Source organism: Theobroma umbraticum, unplaced genomic scaffold, assembly GCF_002168275.2.
Source record: "Theobroma umbraticum cultivar Fairchild unplaced genomic scaffold, ASM216827v3 scaffold_51.0, whole genome shotgun sequence".
NCBI classification, from domain to species: Eukaryota; Viridiplantae; Streptophyta; class Magnoliopsida; order Malvales; family Malvaceae; genus Theobroma; species Theobroma umbraticum.
In genome coordinates, this window is record NW_018397260.1 from 9,888,934 (window position 1) to 9,916,159 (window position 27,226).

At 38.3% G+C, this 27,226-nt stretch overlaps 3 protein-coding genes and 3 pseudogenes across 4 annotated transcripts; 3 read left to right on the top strand and 3 right to left on the bottom strand.

Annotated features, from left to right (window-relative positions):
• The first annotated feature begins 2,033 nt into the window (after nucleotides 1-2,033).
• On the top strand, nucleotides 2,034-4,550 carry LOC110417312 (subtilisin-like protease SBT1.5 pseudogene; annotated as a pseudogene).
• Nucleotides 4,551-6,109: 1,559 nt separating this feature from the next.
• LOC149527227 (subtilisin-like protease SBT3 pseudogene) lies at nucleotides 6,110-8,366 on the top strand (annotated as a pseudogene).
• A 1,064-nt stretch (nucleotides 8,367-9,430) lies between these two features.
• LOC110416821 (subtilisin-like protease SBT3 pseudogene) lies at nucleotides 9,431-12,160 on the top strand (annotated as a pseudogene).
• A 1,737-nt stretch (nucleotides 12,161-13,897) lies between these two features.
• On the bottom strand, nucleotides 13,898-17,239 carry LOC110416823 (Protein kinase superfamily protein). Its single transcript, XM_021428927.2, has 7 exons — nucleotides 16,252-17,239; nucleotides 15,970-16,074; nucleotides 15,695-15,817; nucleotides 15,416-15,586; nucleotides 15,193-15,322; nucleotides 14,873-15,082; nucleotides 13,898-14,283 (listed from the first exon to the last, which is right to left on the bottom strand). Exons 1-7 carry the CDS (start codon nucleotides 16,905-16,907, stop codon nucleotides 14,122-14,124), a joined length of 1,557 nt encoding a protein of 518 aa, XP_021284602.1. The 5' UTR covers nucleotides 16,908-17,239; the 3' UTR covers nucleotides 13,898-14,121.
• Nucleotides 17,240-19,224: 1,985 nt separating this feature from the next.
• On the bottom strand, nucleotides 19,225-22,247 carry LOC110417195 (transcription factor bHLH95-like). Its single transcript, XM_021429426.1, has 4 exons — nucleotides 22,209-22,247; nucleotides 21,785-22,080; nucleotides 20,130-20,567; nucleotides 19,225-19,487 (listed from the first exon to the last, which is right to left on the bottom strand). The coding sequence occupies exons 2-4, from the start codon at nucleotides 22,031-22,033 to the stop codon at nucleotides 19,389-19,391; spliced, it is 786 nt and encodes a 261-aa protein (XP_021285101.1). The 5' UTR covers nucleotides 22,034-22,080; nucleotides 22,209-22,247; the 3' UTR covers nucleotides 19,225-19,388.
• A 976-nt stretch (nucleotides 22,248-23,223) lies between these two features.
• On the bottom strand, nucleotides 23,224-26,700 carry LOC110417377 (uncharacterized). 2 transcript variants are annotated; one of them, XM_021429705.2, is made up of 6 exons: nucleotides 26,100-26,700; nucleotides 25,867-25,962; nucleotides 25,718-25,783; nucleotides 25,552-25,617; nucleotides 23,653-23,973; nucleotides 23,224-23,572 (listed from the first exon to the last, which is right to left on the bottom strand). In XM_021429705.2, exons 1-6 carry the CDS (start codon nucleotides 26,466-26,468, stop codon nucleotides 23,492-23,494), a joined length of 999 nt encoding a protein of 332 aa, XP_021285380.1. In that variant the 5' UTR covers nucleotides 26,469-26,700; the 3' UTR covers nucleotides 23,224-23,491. The 2 variants fall into 2 exon arrangements, with proteins under 2 accessions (XP_021285380.1, XP_021285379.1); XM_021429704.2 differs by having other exon boundaries at nucleotides 25,867-25,965; nucleotides 26,100-26,698.
• Nucleotides 26,701-27,226: the final 526 nt, after the last annotated feature.

Consider the following 27,226-nt stretch of genomic DNA (forward strand, 5'->3'; position numbering starts at 1 on the left):
CGCCACAATAGAGTCAGACTCCACAACAAGTTGGTGGTTACCTGCATAAGGAGAACTCGCATACATGCACAGGGCGATGCACAGGGCGTGTTTGATGGCCATTTTCTCTGCATAATAAGGACTTTAGCCATATCAAGCTTAATATCTAAGTCCGCCATAGAAAACAACCTTACCATTACTACTACATTTGGATGTTTCTCTTGATATGGGATTATGATTTCCATGTCATGATCTTAATCTATAATTTTCTTAATTTGAAGTAATACCTCTCAATGACTCTGCTTTTTCTTTTGTTTCAGTCCAAATCAGTATTCTATAGTCCATACTCAGGCCTTCACGTAGAACTTGAATACCATTGTTAGCGATATTATTTTATATGAGCTTGGCCTTGTTTAATTGGGTCTTTTTTTCTCCTTTCTTGTTATAGGAGAATACTATGATGCACTCATATCAAATGAGTCTCAAGTTTGATTACTCACACCCACCATTACTATAATTCTTTCTAGATAAACAGCCTTGTTGAAGGAATTGCCATATTTGCTCTTATCACTTGCAGTACTTCAATAATTAAATTTCATATGAAAAAGAGCAATCTACATACAGCAGAATCAAAAGGAAAGAAAAGAAGGAGCCCAGCTGTAAGAATCCAATTCTGACAGAGCTTGATTCCGGGCAACTTTATAACATCTTTGTTGAGGATATATCCATAGACTTGCTCCTCAGCTCTTAATGTCTTGAATAGAGTGAGGCTTCTTTCTTTGTTCAATTTTGGATTAGTTTCTTGTTTCTCTACTTTAAGTCCCATTTCAGATATGATGTTTATAGTTTTGTCCAAGCAATTGAAGCCAACGAATCCAAAATGCCATTCACAGGAAGCAACAGTTCAAAGAAAGGATAATGTCCGTAGTAATATGTTTTCTCCACAGTTCTTTTACAGTAACAATTGTTACATAACGATTGAACTTGACTAGAAAATCCAAACTAAGTGTTCGAATAAGTATGTAATTGGGGTTTGAACTCTTACGAGACATATTCCACAAGGCCATGTTTCCAAGCATTGAGTAAAAATATTCAGCGCAGGTGCTACTCGTAAAGCCAAAATATTTTCCAGCCTGGAGGAAACAAGGGAGGAAGTTTGCATCTTGATTCCGTGATTGACTTTGAACAAAAGATTTCTTTTCTTGGCCGCATCTATTTGCAAAACCTTCATTTGTTTATTTTGATTATTAATTTGTGTTCATAAGGTTAGAACAAAGTTTCTGTTTCTGTTTAAATTGTCAGTGTAAACCCCTGCGATGCAATGAATAGTTTAACCAGCAGGCTTTGGACGACTTCATTTAGCAGATTGAAGAATACCCAATGTCGTTTTGCTGATCGAAGGACATAATTAAACAAGTCAAATATTAATTTCATGGAAAAGTTGAGGAAATGTTGTCTGTTAATTTCATGGACATAATTATACTGATATGTTGCCATATGCTTGTCCGGTATTGTGTGCGGTGGAGCATACATTTTTTTACTTCTGTTTTCTTTTGCTTAGTTGTATGAAACTCAATGAATACTTAATAAAGAATAAGCAAACTTGATCACCACAGCGCGTAGTCCATTTTTGATTAGAGATTTGAACTTTCCTAGTTATACATTCATCAACGCAAGCCGAGTCAAATAAAATAGGAACCAAAAAGAGAATATTCAGTAATGGAAAATGAAGCCTGAACTCTGAAAAAAATTGTCTATTCATTAATGCTGTCAAAAACGAGAAACAAAAATTCACAAATTAACAAATAAATATTTGAGATACTGACAGAAGCAAGCTCCCAAAATTGATATGAAGACAAAATCAGAAAACGAATTGAAGTTAACGTTCATGAATCATGACAACCAAGAGGAGAAAGAGACAAATAGGAGAGAGCTGCAGAGAAAGGACACAAATGTTTATACACGTCTTATTGCATTAAACGTCTATAAATTCGGGAAAGAAAATCATAAAGTTCAAATCTTCCTGCTATTTCTTCAAACCAATGCATAGAACGATGAGGCTCTGCAGATGCTCATCGAGTGCTCTGTTATGGTTACTGTTCTTGTTGCTAATTGGCAATGCAGTGTCAGAACCTGAAGAATACAAGACCTACATAATTCACGTGGACCATTCTCACAAACCTTCAGCTTTCTTAACCCACGAGTCATGGCATCGTTCCACCCTACGATCATTGTCCAAAGCTGTTGAAGATCAAAAAATGTTGCTGTATTCATACAACCATGTCATGCATGGATTCCATGCCAGGCTCACACCATCCCAAGTATCCGAAATCAAGAAGTCTCCATCTCATCTTGCCATACATGAGGAGTCTTTTGGCAAGCTGCTCACTACCCACTCCCCTAAGTTTCGTGGATTAAGGCATTCTTCTGGTTTGTAGCCTTCTTCATCATATGGTGAAGGTGTGATCATTGGTCTCATTGATTCAGGTGTTTGACCTGAGAGTGAGAGTTTCAATGACAAAGAGATGCCACCAATCCCTCAAAGATGGAAGGGAAAGTGTGAGAATAGTACGAGTATCCCCTTTCCTTGCAACAAAAAGCTTATTGGCGCGCGTACATTTATCAAAGCATTCCAAGCAAAAAACTCGAAGGAAGCAGACAATTCGCCAAGAGATTTCCTTGGACATGGAACACACACAGCATCCACTGCCGCGGGTAACCATTTACCTGGTGCAAGTCAATTTGGATATGCAAAGGGCATAGCCAGAGGAATGGCACCTCGTGCTCATCTCGCCATGTACAAGGTCGCAAACACAGAAGATATTGCTGAAAGTGATGTTCTTGTGGCTATGGACCAAGCAATTGCAGATGGCGTAGATATCATGTCACTGTCTCTTGGTTTCGAGCAGAAGCCATATTTCAAAGATGTCATAGCTATAGCTTCACTTTCAGCTAGTGAGAAGGGGATTGTTGTTGTCTGTAGTGCTGGTAATCTGGGAGCATATAATTCTACAAAGAATGCCGCACCAAGGATTGCAACCGTAGGTGTTGGTACACTTTTTTTTTTTGAAAGATGAGTTTTTATTAATGATAAGCTGGAATACCGTGAGGAGTCTTCAACGTTAAGATTTGGAAACTCCTGTTGGCATGGAAGCTATCATGAGAAGAACCTGTTCTGAACAATTACGAAAAGAGCAGCTGCTCAAGGAGCACTTGGCAACATCTCAACACGCATAATCTCAAAAACAAGCAGAGTTCTGGATAAATTCCTAAACAAAAGTCTAATACTAATGAAACTCTATCAGAGTGATAAGATAAATGAGTGTTTTTGGGGTTGACAGTCCTCAATCAAGGTGCTGGTACACTTAACAGAACTTTCACTGCAACAGTGACTCTAGGAAATGGATTAACCTTCGAAGGGGAATCAACTTTTCCTGAGAGTGTCCTAATATCAAATGCATCTTTATACTATGGAAAAGGTGATTCTAGGAAAATAATGTGCGAGTCATTAAACAAAAATGAAACTGCTGGAAAGGTAGTCTTGTGCGATTACGCAGGAATTACCATCACTTCGAAGCAAATAAATGAGCCTTACAAGATAGGTGCATATGCAGGTATAATAGTGGCAGATCAAATCCCTTTTGGTGCTTTAGATGATCTCAGCAATCCCATCCTAGTCCTGCTTACTTCTTCCGGAGCTTTGGTTAGAAAGTATGCAATGGGTGCAGGTATTAAAGCAGTAGTGAAAAACATGAGGTTTGTGCTCACAAGTTTGGGTGCAAAACCGGCACCACAAGTGGCCGTTTTCTCTTCAAGGGGACCAGATCCAATCAACCCTGCTATTTTAAAACCAGATGTTATTGCTCCAGGGTCGACGTGCTGGCTGCAGTCCCACCATTTCCAAAATTAAGAATCGGGCACATCAACGGCAGCACCCCATGTTGCTGGAGTGGTAGCTTTACTGAAAGCTGTGCACCCTGAATGGAGCCCTGCAGCCATCCGATCAGCTTTGATGACCACTGCCTATACCATCAACAACAATGGAACTACTTGGACAAATCAATTGTATGTTTCTCCTGCAACACCTCTAGATTATGGGGCAGGTCATATCAATCCGAATAAAGCATTGGATCCTGGACTCATTTATGACATGGATACACAAAATTACATCCATTTCCTGTGCGGCTTAGGCTACAATGACACGGAGATGAGAGCTGTTCTTAGGCAAAGTCAATGGAACGGCACCCAAAAGGAAACCGACCTGAACTATCCATCTTTTGTTGCCATATTTAATGAAGAAGCCAGCTCTCCAAAGGTAAAGAATTTTTCCAGGGTGGTTACTAACGTGGGAGATGATCAATCAGTTTACCAGGCAGTTGTAGGAAGTTCTAGTGTGATGACAGTTAGAGTCGAACCGAGCACCCTGACGTACACGAAGAAATATCAAGCTAAGTTTTATGGTGAGTGTAGAAGATTGATGGACCATCTCCCCTAGGAGTTATGGTTATCTCAAGTGGACTGATCAACGCAATCACACAGTTTCAAGTCCTATAGTGGTCCTGATTTCCTGACGTGATTTTCTCTGTTTGAACCATTATCTCTACCAAAGATTAAGGGCATTGATAAGTTCTACTTGCTTCTCTTCTGCCTTTAATCAATCGTGATAGTTGGTTTTGTGTGTTGCCACTTGATGTGTCATTAATGGTGAAACAAAATTCCAGGGGGTCGGGTGTGTTTTTTCTTTTTGTAAAATAAAGTCATTAGTTTATGCATAAAAGATTGTGATCATACAGTAAATAAACATTAGCAACATTATGTGAAAATTTTATGCTTGTATAATAATTAATTGGTGCTTTTCAAAAAACAAAAATAATCGGAAACTTAATCGATTTACAAATTACTTGGCATTGCAAAACTGAAGGTTCCATGTTATTTGAACCGTACGTAGACCTGGGAAAATTTGGTAAAAGTATTTTAATCACTTAAAATAAATATTTAATTGGTCAAATAAATTCATTAAGTTATAATCTTAAAAAAAATAGTTTGGATTAATTTCCATTTAAAGTCTAACTAAATTGTAGTAATTGGCTCAATATTACACATTAGGGTTACTAAAACCATAAATGAACCACTAATAATATATAAAGTAATCTTTGAATCTCAATAGTCAACCAATTTCACAGAAAAGACACCCCACCTAATCAAATTATCAAGTTACAGAAACTTCTTCTTTACCACATAGAGACATTGTTTTGAAGATCTGTTGGATTACTCCATTCTAGATCAAGTTATTTTCATGTTAATTATCCATATTTTACTTTTAGAGAGTCCCAATCACAAGATTATTTTCTTGTACACTAACATTATATAGAGAATTGTACCCATCATTTAATTTAATAAAAATTGAATAGAATACTTCATTTATGTTTTTTTTTTGAGAAGCAGAATAGAATTCATTAAGTACTTCATTTATGTTTGAACACCAAAGTAATTTGTATGTACCTCATAAATTGTAAATTCTTTATCATCTTATTAACATTTACAAGTTTTATTATACAAAAAATTAATTCTCTAATCTTATATATATGATAAGAATTTTGTTTAAAAAAATAAAAGAAAATATTTCTTTTGTATATATCAAAATTCCCATAATATTTTTTGGCATCCTTTATTTATTTAATTGTTAATTGGCATTGACAAAAACACGTTTATTATTTGCTCTGACATTAACGGTTTCTTCTTTGAAATAGAAAAAAGCCAACTGATCAGTTTGTTAATGGTTAACGAAGCACCATTAGCTGAAACTGAGTCCCTTCATTTCATGGAAGCTACCCGGAAAAGAAAATCGTAAAGACAAAAATTGAGATCCCGACGAGACCATAATCAAACCAATAGAAAAGCCAAACATAATCCAACCAGTCTTATATGTGGTTGGAGTAAACATTCATGAGCAAAACTTAGGAGAAATCAACACATAAAAGAAATCGAACATGAAGCCAAACTGACTTGGATTTAACGTTGTGCAATTAACGTCTTTTTGTTTCATTTCTAACATCTATATATGTGGGACAGACAACCATCAAACTCAGGCGTTCCTAGTCTATCAGCCCTCGTCTGCAAGACTTGAAAGATGAGTCTACGAAATTACCACCTCCGCATTCTATCATTGCTACTGTTTTTCTTATTTGGAGTCAACACTGCAATGCCAAACCTGAAAAATACAAGACGTACATAGTCCACATGGACCATTCACGTACCTTCATCTTTCTTGACCCATGAATCTTGGCACCGAGCCACCCTGAGGTCATTGTCAAAACCGGTTGATGACAAAGAGATGTTGCTTTATTCATACAACCATGTCATGCATGGGTTCAGTGCTAGGCTCACACCATCTCAAGTAGCAGAACTCAAGAAATCTCCGGCTCATGTTGCCACACGCGAGGAGGCATTTGGCAAGCTGTTCACCACACACTCGCCCGAGTTTCTTGGATTGAGGCATTCTTTTGGGTGTGTGAATGCGTCATCATATGGTGAAGGTGTGATCATAGCACTAATTGATTCAGGAGTTTGGCCTGAGAGTGAGAGTTTCAATGAAAAAGGTATGCCACCAATCCCCACCAGGTGGAAGGGCAAGTGCCAGAATAGTACAAGTAATCCTTTTCCATGCAATAGAAAGTTGATTGGAGCCCAAACTTTTATCAAAGGAAGCCTAGCCGCTGGTATAACAGATTCGCCAGACGATTCACCAAGAGACTTTCTCGGACATGGAACGCACACATCATCCACAGCCGCAGGTAACCATGTACCAGGTGCAAGTCAATTTGGATATGCAAAGGGCATAGCTAGAGGAATTGCACCTCGTGCACATGTTGCCATGTACAAAGTCTCATCAGGAAGATTTATTGTAGAAAGTGATGTTCTTGCTGCTATGGATCAAGCGATTTCAGATGGTGTTGACATCATGTCACTATCTCTAGGGTTTCAGCAGACACCTTATTTCCAAGATATCATAGCCATTGCTTCTCTTTCAGCAATTCAGAAGGGGATTGTTGTTGTTTGCGCTGCTGGGAACGATGGAGTACATAATTCTACACATAATGCAGCACCATGGATTACAACGGTCGGGGCTGGAACACTTGATCGGAGTTTCACTGCAACAGTGACTTTAGGGAATAACCTAACCTTCGAAGGAAAATCAGAGTTCCCAGAACGTGTTCTAATTATTGACACACCTTTGTACTATGGCAAAGGTGATTTTAACAAAACAATATGCAACATTGGAGCATTGAATAAGAGCGAAGTCTTTGGAAAGGTAGTCATCTGTGACAACAGTAACACGGTTAGCATTTATGACCAAGCGACAGAGCTTGCAAATGTTGGTGCAGTTGCGGGTATCCTCAGGCAGATTGGACCCCTTTTGGTGTTGATGGACTCAGCAGTCCCAGCTTGGTTTTACCAACTTCTTCTGGTGCTTTGATTAAAAGGTATGCTATAGGGGCAGCTGGGGAGGCAACGGTGAAAATCATGAGGTTCGTGCTCACAAGCTTCGGCAGGAAGCCAGCGCCACAAGTGGCTGAGTTCTCCTCAAAAGGACCAGACCCGGTCAACCCGAACATTCTAAAGCCAGATATTATTGCTCCAGGGGTTCAAGTGTTGGCTGCATTCCCACCATTAATTCCAGTCGGAGAAATAGGCAACTATCCAGTGGCCTCAGATTATGCATTATTATGGGCACATCAATGTCAGCTCCTCATGTTGCTGGAGTGACAGCTTTGCTGAAAGCTGTTCACCCTGAATGGAGCCCAGCGGCTATCCGATCAGCTTTGATGACCACAGCAGATACCATTGACAACAATGGAACCACTTTGACAAACGAACTGACTAACCTTCCTGGAACACCTCTAGAATTTGGGGCAGGTCACATCAATCCAAATAAAGCCATGTCTCCTGGACTCATCTATGATATAGATTGGCAAGGGTACGTTGATTTCTTATGCGGCCTGGGCTATAATGACACGGAGATGAGAGCTATTCTTAGACAAAGCCAATGGAATTGCAGCCAAGAGGGAACTGACCTAAACTACCCATCCTTCGTTGCCATGTTTGGCAAAAACGGTACCTCTCCAAACGTAAAAAACTTTACCAGGGTGGTGACAAACGTGGGAGACGACCAATCAGTTTACCAGGCAGTTGCAGAAACTCCCAATGGAATGTCTATTAGAGTAGAGCCTGGCACTCTAACTTTCACAAACAAATATCAAAAGCAAACTTATGTTGTGAGTGTAGAGATGGACAGTAAGGCTCCTCCAGTGGCCTACGGTTATCTGAAGTGGATTGATCAAAACAACCACGCCGTCGCAAGCCCCGTGGTGGTCCTGAATTTCTGACGAGCATTCTTAGCATAATTATTTATCTCTAAATTTTCAGATTGTGCTTACTTCTTATTTTTTATCGAATAACTCCTCAATATTTAAGTTTAGAGATGGCAATTGGACGGGTTAGGTCAAATTGAATCAGGTCATTTCATATTTAAGTTTTTTCGAATAAAGATGATTTTAAATTCAAATTATTAAATTTTTTAAAATTAAATTAAATTAAATTTGAATGAATTATTTGAATTTAGATAATTCTAAATTAATTTTTAAATAGTTCAAATTTGATTGATTAGATTCAAATTATTATTATTTTTATCACATCAGATTTAGAATGGATTTATGTTTCAATAAAGTATCAAATCGATCTTTTAACTTTATACTTTTAAAAAAAAAAAGAATCACTAGGCAATCTCTAACTTGATAGTCCAATCATTTATTAAATTTAGATGCAAATATTTAAATATAGCTTCTAAACTAAAAGATAAGAAAAGATACTAAAAAGTAAATAAATATATTCAACAACTCTAATAGGACTTTAAAATATATACGATAAGGAAGGCTTGTTTGTGACCCGGCTCACGTTGTCATCAAAGCTGAAGGCTGAGTAGATGCATCCAAAAAGTGACTCCATGCTACCTAGAAAACCTCGAAATATCCTCATCACCTTCCTTATCTACCTCAACTATTTAAAGAATTAGGTTTCTTAAAGTTAATCTTATCTTTCGCTACAGTGAACTAGAATGGCTGCTGTTATTGCTGCCAAGGATCATTAACGCAACCCCAAGAACTTGAAAGTGCCAAAGCCTACATCATTCTTGAATCTTTTACTATATATTTGTTTTGATCTTTTTTCTTTCGTTTTTTTTTCTTTGTGTGTGATACATAATGAATGCAACAATTCAATCTGACATTTATATAGCTGGATTATAACCAATAATATTCCAGAACTGGCTTTAAGCATCAGATTGGTCTTTGCTATTGTCTTTTGGCTGTTGTAAGATTACATAGAATGACCAAACAGACAAAGGGCGAAAGCAGAAGAAAAGGGAAAGGAAATACCCTAGATTTATTCACAAATGACTGATGAGGGAAATTATAGTTTAACAAATGGGGAAAGAACTTCTCTGGAAGATGAAGAAAGCGGAAAGCAAAAATCCGTTAATTTTCTTTTACAAGTTAGTATAATTTACAGATGAAGGAAGGAGTAGAATATCTGCATCATAAGACAAACATCTGACAAGCTAGTAAAAGCATTAAACCAAATGAACCAAACAAAACTCCGTCTGAGAAGCTAACAAAATTAAATGAAAAAGACCCAACCTGTCTCATGTAAGGTTGAAGTTAACGTTTGTGAAGATACCATGGGAATTTGACACAGAGAAAAAATCAAATATAACAGACATACAAACTTGAAGTTAACGTCCTGCAATTAACAAAGCTGTTGCGTTCGGCATTTATAGATGTGGGATCACAAAAACCATCAAATTCAAATCTTTACTGGTCTTCTCCTCTTTCTGTAAAACTATGACTGCAAGGATGAATTTCTACAGTTACTCTTCGTTCTGTCATGGTTACTTTTGTTATTGTTGCTTGAGATCAATAATGCCATGTCAGAACCTGAAGAATACAAGACATACGTAGTCCACATGGACCATTCTCATAAACCTACTCCATTCTCAACCCATGAGTTATGGCACCGGTCTACTCTTAGATCATTGTCAAATCCTGTTGATGATGAAGAAAAGTTGCTTTACTCTTACAACCATATCATTCATGGCTTTAGTGCTAGGCTCACATCCTCTCAACTGTCAGAAATTGAGAAATCTCCAGCTCATCTGGCTACATATGAGGAGTCATTTGGCAAGCTATTCACGACACACTCCCTGGAGTTCCTTAGACTAGAACATAATTCTGGCTTATGGCATGCTGCATCATATGGAGAACGTGTGATCAGAGTTGTCTTTGATACAGGAATTTGGCCGGAGAGTGAGAGTTTTAATGACAAGGGAATGCCACAAGTACCACAGAATTGGAAGGGAAAGTGTGAGAATGGCACAGCCTTCAGCCCATCAGCTTGCAACAAAAAACTCATTGGAGCTCGATCATTTAGCAAAGGAATCCAAGCTGCTGAAGGAAATATCTCCAAGGAATTAGACTACGACTCACCAAGAGATTTTGATGGGCATGGAACTCACACATCATCAACAGCTGCAGGTAATCATGTACTAGGAGTGAGTCACTTTGGCATGCAAGAGGCACAGCGAGCCGAGTAGCACCACATGCACATGTCACCATGTACAAAGTCATGTGGGAAACAGATTCAGGAAATAGTACAGCAAGTGATGTATTAGCTGGGATGGACCAAGCAATTGCAGATGGCGTTGATATCATGTCATTATCTCTTGGTTTCGACCAGACACCTTATTTCAACGACCTAATTGCCATTGGTTCTCTTTCAGCGGTTGAGAAAGGGATTTTTGTTGTTTGTGCTGCTGGAAATGATGGAGCTCGTAATTCAACATACAATGGATCACAACTGTAGGGGCTGCCACACTTGATCGCAGTTTCACTGCAGCAGTAACTCTAGGCAATGGGGTTACTTTTGAAGGGACGTCATACTTCCTGGAGAGCATTTACATTACTAATACACCACTATATTATGGCAAAGATGATGCAAATAAAGCAATATGCTACATGGAAGCTCTGGATGCAAAGGAAATTGCTGGAAAGGTAGTCGTATGTGACAACAGCAGTAAGATTGACATTTCTAGTCAAATGAAGGAGCTTGACAGAGTAGGTGCTTATGCAGGAATATTTATGACAGACAGATCAACCTTAGACCCAGAAGACTACTACATTCCTAGTCTGGTTCTGCCAACAAGTTCAGGAATGTTCGTAAGAGAGTATGCAAAAAATGCAAGTAAGGCAGAGATAAGAAGCATGAGGTTCATGTTCACAAGTTTGGGTACAAAACCAGCACCCCAAGTGGCTGATTTCTCTTCGAGAGGACCAGATCCAGTCAACCCAACTGTTCTAAAACCTGATATTATCGCTCCAGGAGTTGATGTGCTGGCAGCAGTAGCACCAAATAGGCCTTTCACAGAAACAGGTAACTATAAGTTGGTGACAGACTATGCATTATACTCAGGCACATCAATGGCAGCACCCCATGTTGCTGGTGTGGCAGCTTTGTTGAAAGCTGTTCACCCAGAATGGAGCCCAGCAGCCATCCGATCAGCTATGATGACCACTGCATATAATATAAACAACAACGAAACTGCCTTGACAAACCAATTTCTTGACCTTCCTGGAACGCCTCTAGATTACGGAGCAGGCCACATCAAGCCAAATAAAGCCATGGATCCTGGACTTATCTACGACATTGAATTCCAGGATTACATAGACTTCCTGTGCAACCTTGGCTGCAATGACGCCCAGATGAAAGCCGTTCTTAGAAGAAGTCAATGGAATTGCAGCCAAGAGAAAATTGAACTAAACTACCCATCCTTTATTGCAATATTTAGCAAAGATGACAGCTCTCTTAAAGTAAACAACTTTACCAGGGTTGTGACTAACGTAGGAGATGACAAATCCGTTTATCAGGCAGTTGTAACAACTTCTAGTAGAACGACAATAAAAGTAGAGCCTCCTACTCTAACATTCACAGAGAAATATCGGAAACAGAGTTTGTTCTGAGTGTAGAGATCGTTGGAGAAGCTCCCCAGGTGGTTTACGGTCATGTCAAGTGGATTGATCAATATTCTCACATAGTATCAAGGCCCATAGTGGTCCTCCTCAACTTCTAGGTAAGACCTTCTATGTATATATACTCAAGAGACTATGAATCAGGAAATGAATGTCTGGTTATTAACTTGATAACTTCAGGCTTTGAATGAACCAGAAATCTGAAACACTGCAGACTTCTACCAATCACACGACAAAGATACACCAGTATTTCTCGAACTAACAATTCTACAATGGGGTCAAACTGACCAAAAATCAGACGAATATTTACCAAGTAATTCCAAAAAGATCATATTAAAATAGTAAATAAAACTAGAAGCAAAACGAGAAAAAGAAAAATTGAGCTTACTGTAACTGAAACGGGAGGAATCACAACTGACTTATCTCTGAGATGGGAGAGCGGAGCTCGGGAAAGTAGAAGAGAATTTAAGCTGTTAAGACTAGAGTATGACAGGTGTCATTCTAAGCGTGCAGTTGTACTTCCCCAATGGTGGCTGGAACGGGTCACCTTTCCGTTCACCCAAACGGCAGGTATAACAATGCAACCATGAAGCCCAAAAGGCCCAAACCTACTCCATTTGTCAAAGGTTGAAACCCAACTATAGTGTGTGTACCTTACTATGGGTTTTTTTTTGTTATTTAAAATAGATATTATAATCTTATATTTATAAATTTTAAAACGTTATTGCTTGATTACCTCTAAATTTATATTATTATTATTATCATTATTCCATGCATCCCAATGTTGGTAGGTTTGAAGTCTATAACTTCTTATCTCTGTGTGTATTAAAGTAGATGATCAAATCCACCATGTAATTCAATATTCAAAACATATTTTGTTGAAGCTGGAAAATGAGATTCATACATTAATTATTCAAAAAGATACGTTGAAGAAGAAGACATCAAAAAGGACAAAAAGCAAAAGTCATTTTGTTGGGATAATTCCTGCAGCAAAAGCGAAGTTTCTTCAATTAATGAGAATGATAAAAATGGGTCCAAAATGGAGCCTTCTCATATACAGCCAAACCTGGAATCCCCATATTTGGTAGAAATGTGCTATGAAATTTGAGCTTCTATGTTCCCAAGAGGGTTCTTAATAAGCATTGCCAGGCAAGGCTATGGGCCGGCCGACAGGTCAATTTTGAAGAAACAGTCAAAAAGAAAGAGTTGCAAAATTTAAAGCCACCCAAACAGGAAATGAGTGCCCAGCACGAGTGGGGAACCAAGGGCCTAAACAGGAAAGCGTGAAAGCCCCTTCAAACCACACAAAGGAAGAGGTCCAAATCCAATGGTTCCAAGCCCTTCTGTGCACCTTTAGCTGTCAAGATTTTCTCCTGTCGCAAACAAAGCCCCCACCCCCTTTAAAAACCCAGAGGAGCAGGGCAATGCATAGAGATGCATGTGAGCCGTAGGACCCCAATGTTAATATTCAACCCCCACCAAAACTTCGTACGAAAGGTATCTGTCTTTAATCGTTTCTAATCAAGGGGATTTTGTGTTCAAAGTTCATGTTTGTGCCTATACTAATGAAATCCACCAGCCTTTATGCCAGCAACATCTTCTGCAGCAATACATTGATGTACTTTTTTGTCGCCTGTCGGCAATTATGATTGCAAAAGAAATGAACAGTAGATTCATGTTCATAAATTGGGTTTTGCATTTGTTCCTTGTTTGATTCTAGTCATTCAATGACCCTAGCTACAATAGAGAATTATCAGATTATCCACGGACACTACAATTTAATGATTTGGTGATAAGCCAAGAAACCTAATAAATTCATATCACCACATGAAACTATGTAGGAAGAAACAGAATTACACGCATCTATATTATAGCCAATGGCATACTGAGCTTGGCATAAAATGCTACATAATCTACACAAGAAAAAAAAATTGCATTTCAAGACAACATGAATTTTGCATATACACAGGGTGGAAGTGGTGTTTGCCTCAGCTGGCTCTCAATGAAAGTGATAATTAGCTAAACAAGATGTGTCATTTCACCTTAACCTGAGTTTTCAAAGCTATTGCTCCTCCGATTCTTGTTTTCTCCATAGTGATCTATTGGCTTGGGCACCACTCTCATACCCACTACTGTCACCTGATTCATTTACACGTTTGTCTGTCAATCTATCCCTCGCACCATCTTGTGGCATGCGAATGCTTTCCCGACCGGCTCTGCGGTCCTGGAATTTAAATGCAGAATGAAAAACAGAGATAATACATAACAATCTGTAAAGAAAAGTACCAAGTGGTAGAATAACATCAATACATTTAGGCAAGATTTTTAAGTTCAAGAAATTTGATTTTGCAACACAGTCGGACTAAATTATCAAATAATTGATCCTAAAGGAACATGGGTACTTTATTTAAGTAATATAAAAGTATATTTCATTTCCCAACGAAAGTTGCTAATCTCATCTTGATTTTCTCATCAATAACAACAATAACAATGAGACAGTATACATGATCAATTTACATCTTTGCTAACCCCAGTGATTCTAAGATATGATTCATTGCATTAAATTGACCAATATATATTGCCTTAAAAAATATCTAGGTAAAGAATATGGAAGCAAGAGTTGTAAGACCAAATCTACCATAAACCAGTTTGTCTAGGAAATGCCCTCCATAAACTAAACAACCAAAAGCATGGGGATGTACATAATTAAAATTAAGTACTAATGATAAGAGATTAAAATAAAAACACACATTCTGGAGATAATGATGTTACTAACATTAGGTACAAGTATCAATAATCAAATGTCAACTTACATCTCTAAATGGAAACTCATCAGCTTCAAGCATATGAATCACATGCCCCATCTTTGGCCTTTTCTGAGCATTTGGGTCTACACAGCGTAAAGCGACTAAAAGTGCTCGCTTCAGTGCTCTTGAAGAGGGCTTTTCTGGTAACCTTGGATCCAAAACACCCTCTGCATTCCGGTTAGTAACCATTGTTTTGAGCCACTCGACCAGATTTACCTGAAAGTTGAAACGGCTTACATACATTCAAAAGCAAAAGGACCAAGAAAAGCCATCTAGAATTGATCATATGACAACATTTTCAATTGACTTAATTAATGCCAACAAACCTCTCCTTGAGGACGGCTGTAATCCACTGGATTTCTTCCAGAAATTATTTCCATAAGAAGAATGCCAAAGCTGTATACATCACTTCTCTCATTTAACATGCCAGTGCTAGCATATTCTGGAGCCACATATCTACAAAACAGAGCCAATGGTAACTGCTCGGCCATGGCCAGATCATAACACTAAACAAACAAGAAGATTTTCACAAAGAGAAGTTCAACTAACCCAAACGTTCCCATTACACGAGTTGTAACATAACTCCTTTCCGAGCCCAAGAGCTTTGCGAGGCCAAAGTCAGATACTCTTGGAGTCCACTGCTTATCAAGCAAAATGTTGCTTGACTTGATATCTCGATGAACAACCTTAGGCTCAAGTCCCTCATGCAGATATGTCAATCTAAATCAAATTTCAGTTGTTACAGACAACAACATTGTAAGCAATCGAAGGGGAGAAAACTAAGGAGAATTTAAGCTCTGTACCATTTTCAATCAACTAAAAATTTACCCTTTTGCAGTTCCAAGCACTATGTTCATACGGATCTCCCATGTAAGAGGACTGCAAGGCCCAACATCTCCATGAAGCCATTGTTCTAAATTCCCATTGTCAACGTACTCATAAACAAGCATCCTATAACCACCAAATTAATATGTTAACAAATCCATGCATGATGCTGAAATTTAGCAATTCATAAAAGTTGGAAGCTTCACACAAAAATTCAAACTTTCCACGCTGCAAATTAAGATCAAATGCAACAAATAACAGAGTCAGTAAGTAAGCACCTCTGAGCTCCTTCCGCACAATAACCAAGTAACCTCACCAAATTCTTATGACGCACGCGTCCAATTGCTTCCACTTCAACCTTAAACTCCTTTTCCGCCTGACCCCTAAAGAGAAAAACAAGAATAACCCAAAATAAAACTCAATTTTTCCCAACACAAAACTCCATGCAACACTGCCTCCTCTTATTTCTCAAGAAATTACACTCATCCGACAAATGTATCAAAAACTGCCAAATAACCTCAAATATCAGCCAAAAAAATAAAGATACATCTTTCTTTTACCTGTTATTTAGCAGATTCTTGACAGCAACCTTAGTATTATCTTCCAAAACGCCACGATAAACAATTCCATAACCACCTTCACCAATCACATTCTCTGCAGCAAATCCATTAGTAGACTCCTCAAGCTCTCTCAAAGTATACCAATGTCCCCACCCCAAGTGAGAAACTTCCGTGACCGCCATACGCTGATCACCAGACCGGACCTCGCCCGACCCATGATCCGACCCGGCCCCACGCTCCGGATACGCAATCCGACGATCCTTCCCTATCTCAATGTGAATTCTGTTGCGCCCAGAAACAGGGCTGCTGTCTTCTTCCGAGTGAAGTACCAAGACAGGCTCGGATTCTGGAAGTGGGTCCGGGTTGGGAGTTTGGTGAAGCTTACTGTCCGGATTAGAATGACGAGAAGGGTCGACCCGGATTTCCTGAATCTCTTTAGAAACACTGGGGATAGTAGAGTTATGAGTGGACTTAGCGTTGTTGTTGTTGCTGCTGGTGGCTTTGTTTTGGCGTTTAGAAGTGAACCAAAGGGAGATAAGGAAGAGAACAATGACTATAGCAGCTCCAACGCAGATTCCAAGGACAACCCATAAACGCAAACCAAAAATTGATGTGCGTTTTGAGAGCCGATCGTTTAAGAAGGAATAATCAGACATTATTTGTGTTGTCTTTTCTTCTTCTTCTTCTGCTCCTTTCCAGTTACTTGGTTTTTGGTTCTTTTTGCGTTGGGAAAAGGGGACAAATTCAGGTAATTGTTTTTGTCAAGAAATGAAGAAGAGTAAAGCGAGAGAATGGGGAATGCGAGGAGGAGTGGAACTGTTGAAGGAATGATGACTATATGAGGTCATTAAAGAGAGAGAAAGCAGTGTAAACAGTGAGGAGTAGAGTGGGATTTTAGTAGAGAGTGAAAGAAAACGAGAGCAGCAGCTGGCATGATGCGACTTATAGAATTACCAGAGGCAAAAATTGGGAAACTTCCCACTCAAGTTTTAGTGGCTTATTTAATGGTCTAATCTTAATCTTGGCATAGTGGGAAATCTAATTATAGCCAAGCTTATTTTCATGTCAAGCTTTTTATATACTGTGAGTGGATCATGATATAGACATTTATCTTTATAACTAGCAAAAATTATTAATAATAATGTAGTATAACACTAGTATAATTTTTTATTTTCTAATCATTAACTTATATAACTAGCTCTACACTAAATGATTGTATAATCTTGAATTAAAAGAGTCAATTATTTGTGATAGTGAGTAGTATAATTCTTTTTTATATGCATATGATGAAGGGAGAATCCAGATTTGGAATGATGATTTGGGAGTTTTGGGGGGGCTTGTTTCTTCATGCGAGTAATGAAAGAGGAAGAGAAAAGGGAAGATGAGAATTATTCCAGTTTAATATTTTAGGGTTTAAATATTTTCGGCTGTGTGTCGGAAGGAAGGTGACTTAGGTGAGCGTCTTTGACTTTGGCCTGTGGACCTGCTGATTCGCTTTTAAATAAAGATAAACTTTCTCACTGGGATTATTCTCATTCTTTATTTATTGCATTTCTTTATTATACTCTTTTCCCTGCAAAAGGTTAAACCAAGATTATAGGTTTTTTTACCCCTTTATTTATAAAATAAATAATTACTTAAACCCTTTTTATGTCTTGTTTGTCAATTGTCATGCATGATGCATGGCATGCAAATAGGGTTAACATCAAGTTGGGCTAACTTTTGGGTCCACAGCCTGAAATGGGTCGTTCATGCCAGCCCGTCTACCATCACCGGAATGTTCCACACCTGGAGGCGTGGCTCCATCTGTCTATTTATCAGTTAGTCAGTCAATCCGCCGGTTTTTTACAGTTCGCGGTCATGAAGTGGTAGTTATCTCCTGTCCTCCTTGTTATGTTACGGAGCGCTATATTACTGTATTACTATCTCATCTGACAAGAACATAAGACAAAATAAAACTTTGCCGTACCTTTTTCACGAGGCACATGCAGAGGTGTTTTCAAGGGTGAAGTTACCTGTCTCATCATCTATATGCTGCATGAATGTTTGCTGTCAACATGATGAACTAAAAGAGCAAGAAATCCTTGGCTTTCCCTTGAGATGTTGAATGTTCGATTGGTTTGTCACATTGGGAGAAGTCACAATTCCTACCTCATGTGCCTCCATTAACTGACCCTTTGCCCTTATATACAAAGCAACAAAGACCATGTGAAAGGCGCAAGCGAAAGGCTGTTCAAGGGGTCCGCCAGGTTTCCCCCCCTTACAGCGAAATTACTCCGACGGCGTTCGCATCAAGTCCATGATGGTTAAAAATATGATTTTGGGGTCGTGCTCAAATGTCACTGATGACAATTGTCTCATGATTTCAATGCCTCGATTGTTAGGTATGGTAGTTAATGAGAAGCAAAGCCAAGAATTTGTTAGCTTTTTATGCGTTGCTTTGTTCCTTCTACTTTCGAAAAATTTAGGGATGTTTTCTTCTAACACACACAGGAACCCCCATGTGGAGTTTTGGCATCATTTTTGCATTTATTATGCAGCAACAGGGAGGAAAAGAGAAGGAGAAGAAATTAATGATGTTGACGAATGTGTTTCAGCCACGTTGTGATGTTCGCCATGAGATTGCAAAAGGAGAATGATAAGTTAGCAATGCGCGCGAGAGACTTCCTCATCATGTGGCTTCAATAATGTCCCCAGACTTTAAGGCCAAGCTTTAATTATATGTACGCTTTTTCTCCATTTACAATAGTTCATTTTGGGGATTATATTCCTCAACCTGGAGTTCAATTAGATTTCCATTTCAATGCGAGAATCATTGGCAAGGTTCCCAAATGTATCAGCGCAAGGCGATGAAATAGTATTGTTAAACTGAACTCTTTTATACTTATTTTGTATTCTTCATATTTACATCATCAAATTTTCAGTTTGGAGGTTTAATTATTGCTGAAAACGATTTGTCCGGCCCCAATAGCAGTGGATTTGCAGCAGATAGAAGCTTTCCTGATCAATTTCCTGTAGCCAAGGCTGACTCGGATTATTCTAGCCTGTGGGCATCCCTGAGTAATTCAAAAGAATCACCCTTTTTACTGCAATGGAAAGTATACTGACCTTAGGTTATGTTGATATATATTATAGTATTAACATGACAGGAGCCATAAGTTCATCTCTCCTGCAGCCAGCTTAAATGTCTCCTCCACAGACACTGCCTCCGAAAATTGGTCAGACGCTCCACCAGCCTAATCGAGGGAATCCAAAAAAACCCCACATTGTCAGGGAAAGTATTTTAATATGGCAGGCATGATTCTTATTGTATACGAACGCATCAATCACATCTTTTTGGAAGAGCAGATCATTGAAGTGTGCTACTAAAACTTGCAGGATTGTCTTTTGATGGCGTTTCGAATTTCAATGGTAAGCTTAAGAAAAGAGTTCTCATAGCTGTCTTCTAAAATTTAAAGAAAAGAATAAAGAACCATTTTAGCCGACGTTTCTGTATCTTTATTCACTGTGCCATGGAGACAAGGACCATGGTTTCTTTCTACTGTCCTCATCACATTTACTTTTATTTACCTCTAGGTTTTGCGACCATTAAAGCCTAATGGAATAGCATATAAAGTTACTCATGGAAAATTACAGGCATTATAATTACAAGTTTCATTCCATGTATCCAAACGATTAGCAATGTCAGAATGAATAAATCATGCTATTAATTATATATCTGGTAAAATCTGCCATTAAATAGCAACTAATTCTAACCAAAATTTTCTTCACTCCACCTATTAATTACAAATTAATATACTACTAGGATACTACACGGTATCCCTAGATGAAAAAGCATCTAACTTTTAAGAGGCCAAGTTTCTCAGGAGCATACTTACATGGACATGGATCATGTACATGCTACGATATTGATCCGAGGAAATGTGAGCGGACACCACCTCCAACTGATGCTTTTCTAGTATGTACAAGATGGTGGTGAATACCCCTGGCTTCCTTGGTGAACAGACACTGATTTGTGCATCATCCCCACACATATTAATGACAACATTTGGAGAAAACCATGTCTGAAAGCAGGCTGGAAATGTTTGAGACACATCTGTGGTCATTGGATAGTTATTTGATGGTCCCTGATCTGCCAAGAATGCTTCCCTTGATTCAGGAACTTGCACCTGCGATGTGATTATCGATGATTGGTCATAATCAACCACTGTTGCACTCCTTAGTTTCTCAAGCTTTTGTTGTTGAAGCTTTTGGAGAGTCTGTTGAAGGTTCTTGATGTATGTTACTGCTTCATCAACAATAGTAGACTTGTCTGCCTGTACAAGATTAAAGATTAAACAGTTTGGTTAATTGCATTTAGTACCAGTACCAGTAGTCCTATTTGCTTAATTTCTTTCCATCCATATTTTGAAACCCAAAAATGGGAACTACAAACGCAAAACTAGTTCAATTCTAATGCAATCAAATAAATGCAATGTCATATCCAAATATACTACCTCTCATGCCAAAAGAGAAGAAATAAAACAGACAGTTATAAATTTAAGCATGACAGTCTGTTGTATTTATGGTCGTCTGCAACATGTTGGTGCCTTTTATATATTAATTTCAAAGGAAGAAATCAAAGCAAGCTCCTTAGGACATACAATAAGAATTAGCTCTCTTGGACTAGAATAGATTGTAGAGTTTAAAGAAATCAGGTGTCATAGAATGGAAACCTGTACATGCAAGACATGAGTCCGGTTCTGATGCAATTTAAAATCGACATGCAATGATTCGATATTCTATCTGAACATATATACTAGTCTAGTGAAATTTATTTGTGTCTTTCTCGAACTATAAAGGGAGTTGATTTGACTTCCCAAACACAATTATAAGAATGGTTTGTTCTTTTTATCGATGGGTCTATCTGCTATACATTTAATGTATCGTGTACCAAGATAACAGACATTTTCAGATTAAGAGACCTAAGAATAACATTTATCACGAACGTAGTTTATAAGCACACAGAAGAAAACTAATGCAACTCTGGAAGAGAAAGCTGAGTTCTGCCAAGCTTGCACCATATATATGGTCATTGGTCAAGTGCAAGGCTATAAGCTCCTACTCTACTTTTGTACCAGGAATTGCCTTCTATATCTTTAGTTTGTCTTTAGCAACGTTCTTACAAAAACAATCCAAATGTATGCTAACATTTAATTTTATGGAAAAGTGAGAAGAACTTTCATCACATTTTCTTTTTGAGAACCCAAAGTAATCAAAAGTTGAACATGAACAGTTTTCAGGAAAACAAATTTTACTTCAGAGAATTCTACCAGAAAGGTTAAGAACAAGAGGCAGTTGTATAACAACATTACTTCTTTCTAGAGATTAAAATTAAACCGTATCTTTTGTAATCACGATTTTTTTTTTTTCCTCTCGGAGTAAAACCTTCATGCAAGTGATGAAAGTTGGATATAGACATCATGGAAAGCAAATTCTCTTCTTTTCATCTCCATTAGGCCAAAAGTTTTTTCAATCTTATATAAATTATTACCTTAGCAGGAAGTTGAGGAAGCAAAGCATGCAGACTACAGAACATATTCTTCATCTTCTTCCTCCTTTCTCTTTCTGTCCATATATGCATCTCATGCACGGATTGATCACCTGCATCACCACAAACCTTAGCCTTTCCATTTGTGAAGCCTCCTTTTCTACTTCTCTTCTGAACCCCCTGTGCTATGGCTACTGTGCCCATCTCCATATCTATATCTGGGCTATTAGAGCTTGAATTATATGGTTTCATGACCAAACTTGTTCTTCACTACCACAACCACAATTCCCCTGGCTAGCCTGATGAATCAACCAGGAAAAGAAGCGAAAAAGAAGCCAAAAGAGAAGGGTTTATCACATATATTTTTGCTTGCAGAGATAGGTGAGTTTTGTACATTTATAATATGGAGAGGAAGTTCAAAACTTACAAGAAAGTTTTGTAAACCGCAAAAAAGGTGGCAAAAGTGCAAAGGACGATGATGAAATGGGCTTTTAAAGGAAATAAAAGACCAAAATACAATCATGGGGCAATGCCGTTATTTGGCGTCCAAACAAAAACGGAAGCTAAGCTCTTTGTTCAGTTGTTCACTAAATGATTTCTCAAGTCTAGACTTGCACCATCTTCACCATCTTGTTCCCTTTTATTTACGACCCTGACCTTTGCAAATTTTCATCATAAGAAATGAAATAGAGGCAAGGGCTAGCTTTAAATGGCAGGGGTTGCAAATGTGAGTAAAGTTGGGCTTGATGGAGAACCTCCGGGGCAGCAAGATATTAGCTGCCCAGACGCGTCAAGCAAGACAAAGTAAAGAAAAACAATGTTGCAATTCCGGATGGAGCTTTCCATCTGTCTTGTTTGTTCAGCATGGTAAGTATTTCAAGCAACTAATGATATGGATATCAGTTTAAAGTGCAGAAACTGAAGACAAAAGCCCAGCTAGCTAATCCTTTTCTTTGCTGTATCCTTGTCTCAATCATATATAAAACGCCAAGAGAGTTTCAGTTTCAGAAACCTTTCTTCTTTCTTCCTTTTTCGGGTTCAAAGATGATTGCGATAGCCTATAGTCAAGTGTAACTTATCATAGCTTTTTAAAGATTCTCTTAAAGAAAGGCTAGTGAACAAAACGAGTTAAAGCTGAAAGTTTTTGTTTTTATATTCCACTGCCAATCATCATTACTCGCCCAAAACTAACACTCTTTTTGCCATCAAGATTCCTCGCGAACCCCAATCCCTCTCCTTCTGGGACCAACTCCACGTCCCATCTGTTCAAGGGATATGCCTTCACGTGACAATTAACAGAGACTTGAGCACATTTTTGCTAGGTAGCTGAATTAAGTGTGCATCATTCCTACACTTTTGATAGAATGGAGATGGTCAGGGAGGGAGGGAATCCACAACATTTTGCTTGAGAAGACTAGCAACAATTTCAACTCTATACGACGCAGAGAAAATCATGTATTGATAAATGATAATTTTCACTTTATGCAGGGGAGGTGAGATAAGCACAGTTGCAACTGAGCATCGGGTTTTTTTCCTACATATGAGAAGGATGCCAGCTGCATCAGTCCCATAGTGTCAACCTGTTACAACTTATAACATAAATAACTTAACAGGTATAAAAAGGTCATCAGTTTCAATCATTTTCAATATCATTTGCGCTCTATATGGTTTTTGAACTAGAGGAAGAGTTACACGTGGATTTCTGCTTGGCTAAGACACGCCTGATGAAGAGTTATTCCCAGCATGATTCACCTCTAATTGCAGTTGTGACCTGCCTTCCTTGCAGATTTCCTTCACATTACAAAAACGACGGCCTGAGTTAGACCAAGAAGTTTTCTGACAGATTCATTTCTTGTTCTTGCTAAAATTACCTTGGAAGATGTTGAGTGGCTGAAAGATCCATAGTGTGCCTCAGCAGATGATTCAAAACCAAATGAAGCTTCCAAATTAGATACGTTAGCTCCAGAAGGTGCAAGAATTGGCTGATTTGAGATAGTGCATGGGTTGGAAAGATTAAAAGAAGTGTTCATCGAGCTTTCTTCATTTGACGAAAATGTGCCTGCTCCTGTGTTGGGACTGAAGAATCTATTTCCCTCATCATAGCCCACGCTGGTCGGAGGCAGTTGCATTGGCTGTAGTACTCCTGGTAAGCACATTGGGTACAAACTCAAGCCATTTCTCATCGATAACATCTGCATAGCAATCACAACAAAAAGAAATGGCATTTCATGATTCTAGCTCAGTTTGTATTGCCCCATACCATCACAAAAACCAAACAGATGATTTTAGAACAAATCCAGTTTATATCAATTCATCTTTCACTCATTTTTTCTTGAATTCTATTCCATCATGTGCAACAAATCAAACAAATTATCTTATCATCATCACACAAAATATATGTATAAACAGAAAACAAATCCCTTTCTCCTCTGAACATGTTCATGGGCATCAGCAAAACCAAAATGATTTAAGTCTGAATAGAGTTAAAGCACCACATCCGCCTAACCTTTCTTTCCTCCCAGTCTGAATCCCTTAAACACTAATTATCTCCATGCATGTGCAAAATCATTAAAAGATGTTGACTGATTAGTAGCATACAATTGCACAAACTGCTTTGTCCTAGAGTCATTCAATAGTGCACCATCTGATGCTGATTGCCCCAGTCCTCTGTAACATCTTGTAACACATGTTATAAAATTTAGCTGGTTTCATGACATCGTTAAATGCTGACATTGCAGGATCTTTAGTATAATTCACACTGGTTTTCTTCAGCGCTTCAGCAAACATTGACTTTTATGCGGGATCAGTTGGTATAGCGTTGCTATAGCTGCAAAGCCGATCAGCAAACTCTTTGAATGCGAGAATTCAATAATGTGGCTACCAGAAAGTGCAACCATCTCTTCAATAGTGAATTTCTGGATGCAAAATCTGATGGCAAAGTTGGTCTATGTTATCTCCAGGATGTTTCTTCAAACCTAGAGCTTGGCACAGGAGGGTATGTTTGCAGCCAAGGCAAACTGGTAGAAAGGCCCTCCAACCTTGGTGATGTGGTTACGAGTGCAAAGGCAAGCATGTCAGCAAAGGAGGATATGCCAGGGCCTAGGGTAGGTTTATAGTATATATTGGATAATGTTTTCAAAGTCAAGACATGATGGCTTACAGAGTTTGGTGGAGAGTTGGAGGATGAAGAGACAGAGAAGTAGGATAAAAGCAAAGGTGGAAGGCATGGGAATGGGGAGAGAGGTGAGGAAGGAGAAAAGGGGCACCTTCCTGCCTCCCACTCAGGAGAAAGAAGGTAAAAAGGTAGGAAATTTCATGGATAGAAGTGAATTTAGGAAGGTTTCTTATTTTGTTAGATAGGAGAGAGAGATCATAATACACTTTCTCGTTTCTTAAGTGGGATAGATGTTAATCTCATAACTTGTTACTTAATCATCAATTATTGAATTACACTCTTCATATTATAAGGTATTAAAGATCTCAGTGCAAGATCATAATACAGCATTACCTAATTCAGGACATAAACAGAAATAGGAACTATAAGAATCAAAGTAGTAGTAATATGTAGTAACTCCTACCATTTTGTTCAATAAAATTAAATAAAAATTCCATCTCTAAATGACATGGTCAGCTGTATTGGAATTTCGTAATATTTGACTAATAAACAGCAAAATTTGACACGTGATAATTAACGCCGAAAATTGAAAAGACAATGTAACACAACAAAATAAGAAAACACAAAATGGCAGAATCAGAAGAGAACAACTCACTTGTACTTGAAGCTGAAGCTGCTTCAAGTACTCGATCGCCTCGTCAAGCATCGAAGCCTTATCCGTCTATCACTCCAAAAGCATGGAACTCATTTATTAGAAAACAATTTTTTTATTTTTTATTTTAAAAAAAAGGGCTCTGTGTGGTTATGCTTTTCTTAAGTACCTTGTTAGAGTTTGGGATCAGATTCTGTAACGCTTTCATTTTCTCATTAATCCTACTCCTCCTCCTCTGCCAAACAAACAAAAACAAATATCAATCAAATTTCTTATAGATTTCAAATTCACGACCAAAATGTTAAAGAAAAGTCAAACCTTTTCCGACAAATTATGGACTTCGGCTGCTCTGCTTCGCTTCGATGAACTCCGTGGCCGTTCTTGATTTGACGGCGTCTCCGATGGCTCTTGAGCCTTCTAGATTTTACAAGGTAATCTTAATCTTAGCTTTCGCTATTGGCCAAAATAAAACTAAGCTTTCGCCATTTTTTTTATTTTAAGGAAAGAAAGATCTTCGAAAATTAAAAGAAAAGTAATTTCAATTCTTTAACCTCGCTGTCATGACTAAATTCGCCGGCAGAAGACAACGCAATGTCAGGGCTATCTTTAACATTGACTCCAAAATAAGTTTCAGGATCAGAGAAATTGACTCGAGGCTCCGACTCGGCCCGAACAGCCGATCCGCCAAGTCGGTACTGATCCTCAACCGGAATCGCCATTCCGGCCCGGGAGTCAGCAGCGGGCGTTGAGAATTCCGGCGCATGAGAGGGAAAATGGTGAATAGACTTAGTCTTCAATTGCATGCACGAAGAAGACGAAGATGATGAAGCAGAGGAATTGTGAAGGAGTTGGTCAAGAAGGGTGGAGATTTCTTCGGGTTCCGGATTTGAAGACGCAGGTGCTCCGTACTGATCCGCCATGAAAAAGGAGTAAGAGAAAAATTAAAGAGAACCGAAACACAGGCATAGAAAGCAGAAACGTTTCCGATTTGAGTTTCTTTTTCTGTGCTGATATTGTTGGCTTCTTTTGGTTATCAAATGTGAATTTGTGAAGATGATGATTACCGAAATAAACACAGAGACAGAGTATGGAAGCTCGTTTCCTAAAGTCGGCATATAATCAAATTGTGATTAATCTCCCGCCTTAATTAGACGGGCGGTCCAATATCCTTTTCCTATTTTCGTTTAGGTCTCCCTTTTTTGGTTTGTTTCCAAATCCACCTAACAGCCAACAATTACATCTCCTTTCTGTTTTTCACTTTGGGTTATTATCTATACCCAAAATCTTTTGACAAATTTATCAATTTTCATTGACAGCACAAAGAAGAATTAATCATTTAGATTCTTAAATTCCATCCAGTGTTAAGACAAGACAAGATAATATCGTTTGATAATTAAATTATAGTTTATTTATTTATTTATAAGAAAAAGTATCACACGAAACAAGTTGATTTTTACTAGTATTTTCCATCAATGTTTTAATGTTCAAAGGAAGGCCGACATTTAATTGAAGGTGTTGAGGGATGGCAATGAAATAATGGAGCATTTGAAGGGAGGTCGGTGTTATTAATGCATTTTACCTTGAGACTTCAAAACCAACAAAGTGGGATGATGAGAACAGAAGCAACAAAATAAGAGGAATCAAAGTCAAAGAGACAAGTTTCAGCCCTCACTGTCTT

What these genes read in the sequence shown, in the direction of transcription:
- LOC110416823 (XM_021428927.2), bottom strand. Translation starts at nt 16,907, where the DNA reads ATGTCTGATTATTCCTTCTTAAACGATCGGCTCTCAAAACGCACATCA. An exon ending in AAGAATCTGCTAAATAACAG is followed by an intron (nt 16,075 to 16,251) that starts GTAAAAGAAAGA and finishes TTTTCTCTTTAG; the next exon opens with GGGTCAGGCGGAAAAGGAGT. An exon ending in TGTGCGGAAGGAGCTCAGAG is followed by an intron (nt 15,818 to 15,969) that starts GTGCTTACTTAC and finishes TGGTGGTTATAG; the next exon opens with GATGCTTGTTTATGAGTACG.
- LOC110417195 (XM_021429426.1), bottom strand. Translation starts at nt 22,033, where the DNA reads ATGAAACCATATAATTCAAGCTCTAATAGCCCAGATATAGATATGGAG. An exon ending in TTCCTCAACTTCCTGCTAAG is followed by an intron (nt 20,568 to 21,784) that starts GTAATAATTTAT and finishes AATCTTGTACAG; the next exon opens with GCAGACAAGTCTACTATTGT. An exon ending in TGTACATGATCCATGTCCAT is followed by an intron (nt 19,488 to 20,129) that starts GTAAGTATGCTC and finishes TCCCTCGATTAG; the next exon opens with GCTGGTGGAGCGTCTGACCA.
- LOC110417377 (XM_021429704.2), bottom strand. Translation starts at nt 26,468, where the DNA reads ATGGCGGATCAGTACGGAGCACCTGCGTCTTCAAATCCGGAACCCGAA. An exon ending in TGATCCCAAACTCTAACAAG is followed by an intron (nt 25,618 to 25,717) that starts GTACTTAAGAAA and finishes TTGGAGTGATAG; the next exon opens with ACGGATAAGGCTTCGATGCT. An exon ending in GCCACTCAACATCTTCCAAG is followed by an intron (nt 23,573 to 23,652) that starts GTAATTTTAGCA and finishes TGTAATGTGAAG; the next exon opens with GAAATCTGCAAGGAAGGCAG.